Raw genomic sequence first — 3,600 nt, forward strand, 5'->3', positions numbered from 1 at the left:
GAGATTTTCTTGTGGATTTATAATGTATAATTGCAATCTTGTGATTATTTACTGTTTGTGATTAGTCACTGTTAGTTACTCTAATTATATTCGCATTGTGACCGAATCTTAATTATATGGCCTATATATTGTCATTGATATTTCACATTCACTGAATGAAAAATATGATATATAATTCTGACTTGATTTTTCAAACATGAAAATTTACAAATTAATACAAAACAGATTTCAAATGGTCACATTTTATGCCGAATATATACAGGTTGTTACAATTTGAACATATTTTATATAATATTCGTTACCTTAAAAAAAATGGCAGCATGTGATAGAAACAATTTTATAAGCAGTTTTGTAAATTTATATGCATATATTATATATATAAAAAATATGTAATTATTGAAAGGGATTTTTCCAAATAAGACCAATGAAAGCTATAATTTAAAACTTTAATTACAATATTCATATTTTTACTAAATAAATGTGAATCGTTTACGAGCATAGACGATGTGAGGTTTATTCTACTAATACATTGATTCAAAATATATTGACAAAATATACAACCAGAATTCAGAATCATTTTCATTCCATCATATTTTTCAATCGCCCATGCATGTAAAGATGTGTAATAATTATTATAATTTCAAGAAAAGAGGATCTATCAATATAAGTAAACTAAACATTTTTTTTTTATATATATAATGTACATGTACATATTTTTATTATTCCTCATTATTAATTATTTGTTCTAAAACCTCAGTGCTTGGCGGTGCTGTAGTATAAAGATTTCCTGAAATCGACAAGGAAAAATTGTAATGCAATAATATAAATTGAATATTACAAAATCTTTATAGTTATGAGTAAAATAGTAAGTAAAAGATTATAAAACTGCAAATATATTCATATCTTGAAAATACTGCAAACTACTATTATTATCAATCATTATATATTATTTACATACCAATAAAATTTTGTAGACTATTGTCAAACGTAATAATCTTGCAATTGTTTCTTTGATTTATTTTAAATCCTGTACAGCGAAATCGTTCATCAGTTTCATATAAGTTGACACTCTTTCGTGAACTCAAGTGAGGTTGCCCACTAAAGGGGTTAATAAAATCTGCCCAATAACCAGCCATTTTGAGCTTGGTGCATATATTCCAGGCTGCTAGAACAAACTAACAGACTAATATATATGTATTCCATAGATATTTTCTATTTTTGAATTTTATTCATACAATTGTCATATATTACAATATATATTTAGCTCACATATTTGGCAAGTCTCTATTTCTGCTTCTTTACGATGTCTCATTGAGATAAGATTTGCTCTTTGATTAATGGTTATAATGGTGAGCTGCGATGAGGTCACGTCCAAGCATTCTGGAAACAATTCTTCTATACTTTTTCGCAAGAGAACAGGGCATTCCTGTGCCACAAAATCCAACATTGGCTGCATGATTTTCCAATTTTCCTTATTTTTTTGATATCTATTTTCTAAAGATTCTATAAACTCTTCTTCATTAAATGATTCATCACAGTAAGTATCAACTTGGGCAGTGGTTGTTGCATCTAGCCATGCAGGTCCTACACTTCCAGGAAGATAAAATCGAAAGCCTTTTGGTGTTAACAATTTCCAATTAGAATTGGTATCCCATGCGCTGTTGTCAATATCTCCTTTTTTTGTAAAACATTCATAATAACAAATACTGTTTAATAGATTTAAATGAGAAATGATTTAAATGAGAAATATATTTGGATAGCTTATATAAAATCAAAAAATTGATAACTCTACATTTAATAAAAGCAGTTAAAATGTAAACATTTCACAGCACATATAAGATTCAATTAAGATAACAAAAAATTATAATCAATTATGATATAATTAAGCTAGATTATTGTATCATTTTTCATATGAATGATTAATACATGCACAAATAATTCTTTAATATAAAAATTTTTAATATGCATTTAATTGCAATTAGTATATATTTCAGCAAAAATATGTATAAAATCTATATAATTTTTTTACAAATCAATAGTATTGTATTAAACAAACATAAGACAATGATAACTGGATTTATATAAATAAGTTTTTAATGAGCATAAGGACCTTGAAAAAAACAAATTTTGTGATGTGACCTTATAGGTCAATGACGTTGGCTCTTTCGTCGGTAACACTATGACATGAAGAGACCACTCACCATCCAAAGAATCACCATTAATCTTGATGAGCTTGTGTAAGGAGATACTGGTACTTCCGTCGTTGCGACGTGAATAGAGAACTCTCGGTATCAAATTAAACAGCAACGAAATACCGCGCTTTCTCCCGTTTCTTGTACAGAACATCTGGAAGTGTTATTTTTGTAGGTTACATTCGCGAATCAATCAGCTAAGAAACCATCACTCCGTACTCTCGCAGATGAATATTATCCTTTATTGTTACGAGTAACAATACATCATTAGGACGCAATTTACATAGTAAATTTGGATCACTTAATGAAAATAACGTATCTGCGCACACTTGATTAAAACTATATCTATATTCTTTATTTATAATACATCGTACAGGCATGTTATAGGTGTGTTCAAAATTCTACTCGTGGGAGTAGCATTGAATTCTCCTGATTGGTCAGTTAAACGCTACTTCAGCTTATAGAATTTTCGAACGTACTCTGTTCGTGCCACTTGACAGGTGCTGCCATCATCAATAAACCTTCGAGGAAATGTACGGTATGAAGTACATGTAATAATCTCGTTTTCTTTTTATCCTTTTCACGCATAATTTATTTAGTATCAATATTATTTCATTAAACATCAGTGAGAGAGCAGTAAAGATTACTGGCCTTAGGTAACTTGAAAAATTTATTCCTTCTTTTTTCGAGAAAAAAGCGCCACTATTTTACGATGTAATATTCGCAGCTAAATAATTAATTATCTGTTTTTATAATGCTTTATTATTTCGACCTAAAGTTTCCTAAAGTATTTCAAATTTTACATCAACTTTAAATAGTTCTATTTAATTGCATTTTCTGTATTTATTTTCTTTCCTCTCCTGAAAATAATAAACACTATATATATATTTTTTTATATTAAATGCGAAAAAGTGCAACTACATGAATTTATCTAATTATTGGGATGACTTCACTACGATATTTTATGAATCGCAAGATTTCTTAGATTTCGCGGTCATTCGCAACTGTGTCGCAACTCATGGAGTCGCATTCGAATCGTTCGCATTGTCAATACATTTCGCAATATTTTCTTGCTATTTAAAACTAATCTTCGCGCGCGAAAAATTATCGCGAGTGTGTGTCTCGTAAAGTATCGGTCGTTCGTCGTAATGCAGTAAATGTCATGTATAACGCCGATATCACGATTTCAGTATCATTTCGGTTTGCACATATATTGCGCCGTTATCTTTTCGCCGAAATGCAGCGAAATCATCTCGTTAGGTGTGTATATATTTACATTTCACAACTATATATACATAGCTGAGTCAACATTATTTATCTCATTACTGAAAATCAGATTTTTATAGTATTATATTAACAAACTATTCTGTTAATTTGCATATTTGTAAATAATATTTTTCTCGATATA

The 3,600-nt window shown here is 29.0% G+C and overlaps 1 protein-coding gene across 1 annotated transcript; it reads right to left on the bottom strand.

Moving 5' to 3' along the window:
• Window positions 1-427: 427 nt before the first annotated feature.
• Window positions 428-2,589, bottom strand: LOC126858019 (cobalamin trafficking protein CblD). Its single transcript, XM_050608027.1, has 4 exons — window positions 2,202-2,589; window positions 1,270-1,674; window positions 959-1,162; window positions 428-787 (listed from the first exon to the last, which is right to left on the bottom strand). Exons 1-4 carry the CDS (start codon window positions 2,344-2,346, stop codon window positions 720-722), a joined length of 822 nt encoding a protein of 273 aa, XP_050463984.1. The 5' UTR covers window positions 2,347-2,589; the 3' UTR covers window positions 428-719.
• Window positions 2,590-3,600: the final 1,011 nt, after the last annotated feature.

The sequence above is a fragment of the Cataglyphis hispanica genome, chromosome 23, assembly GCF_021464435.1.
Source record: "Cataglyphis hispanica isolate Lineage 1 chromosome 23, ULB_Chis1_1.0, whole genome shotgun sequence".
In the NCBI taxonomy this organism is placed as follows: Eukaryota; Metazoa; Arthropoda; class Insecta; order Hymenoptera; family Formicidae; genus Cataglyphis; species Cataglyphis hispanica.

Coding starts and splice junctions, on each gene's coding strand:
- LOC126858019 (XM_050608027.1), bottom strand. CDS start 2,346: ATGTTCTGTACAAGAAACGGGAGAAAGCGCGGTATTTCGTTGCTGTTT. Junction 1,675..2,201: donor TAATGGTGATTCTTTGGATG/GTGAGTGGTCTC, acceptor TTACAAAAAAAG/GAGATATTGACAACAGCGCA. Junction 1,163..1,269: donor AATAGAGACTTGCCAAATAT/GTGAGCTAAATA, acceptor TTGTTCTAGCAG/CCTGGAATATATGCACCAAG.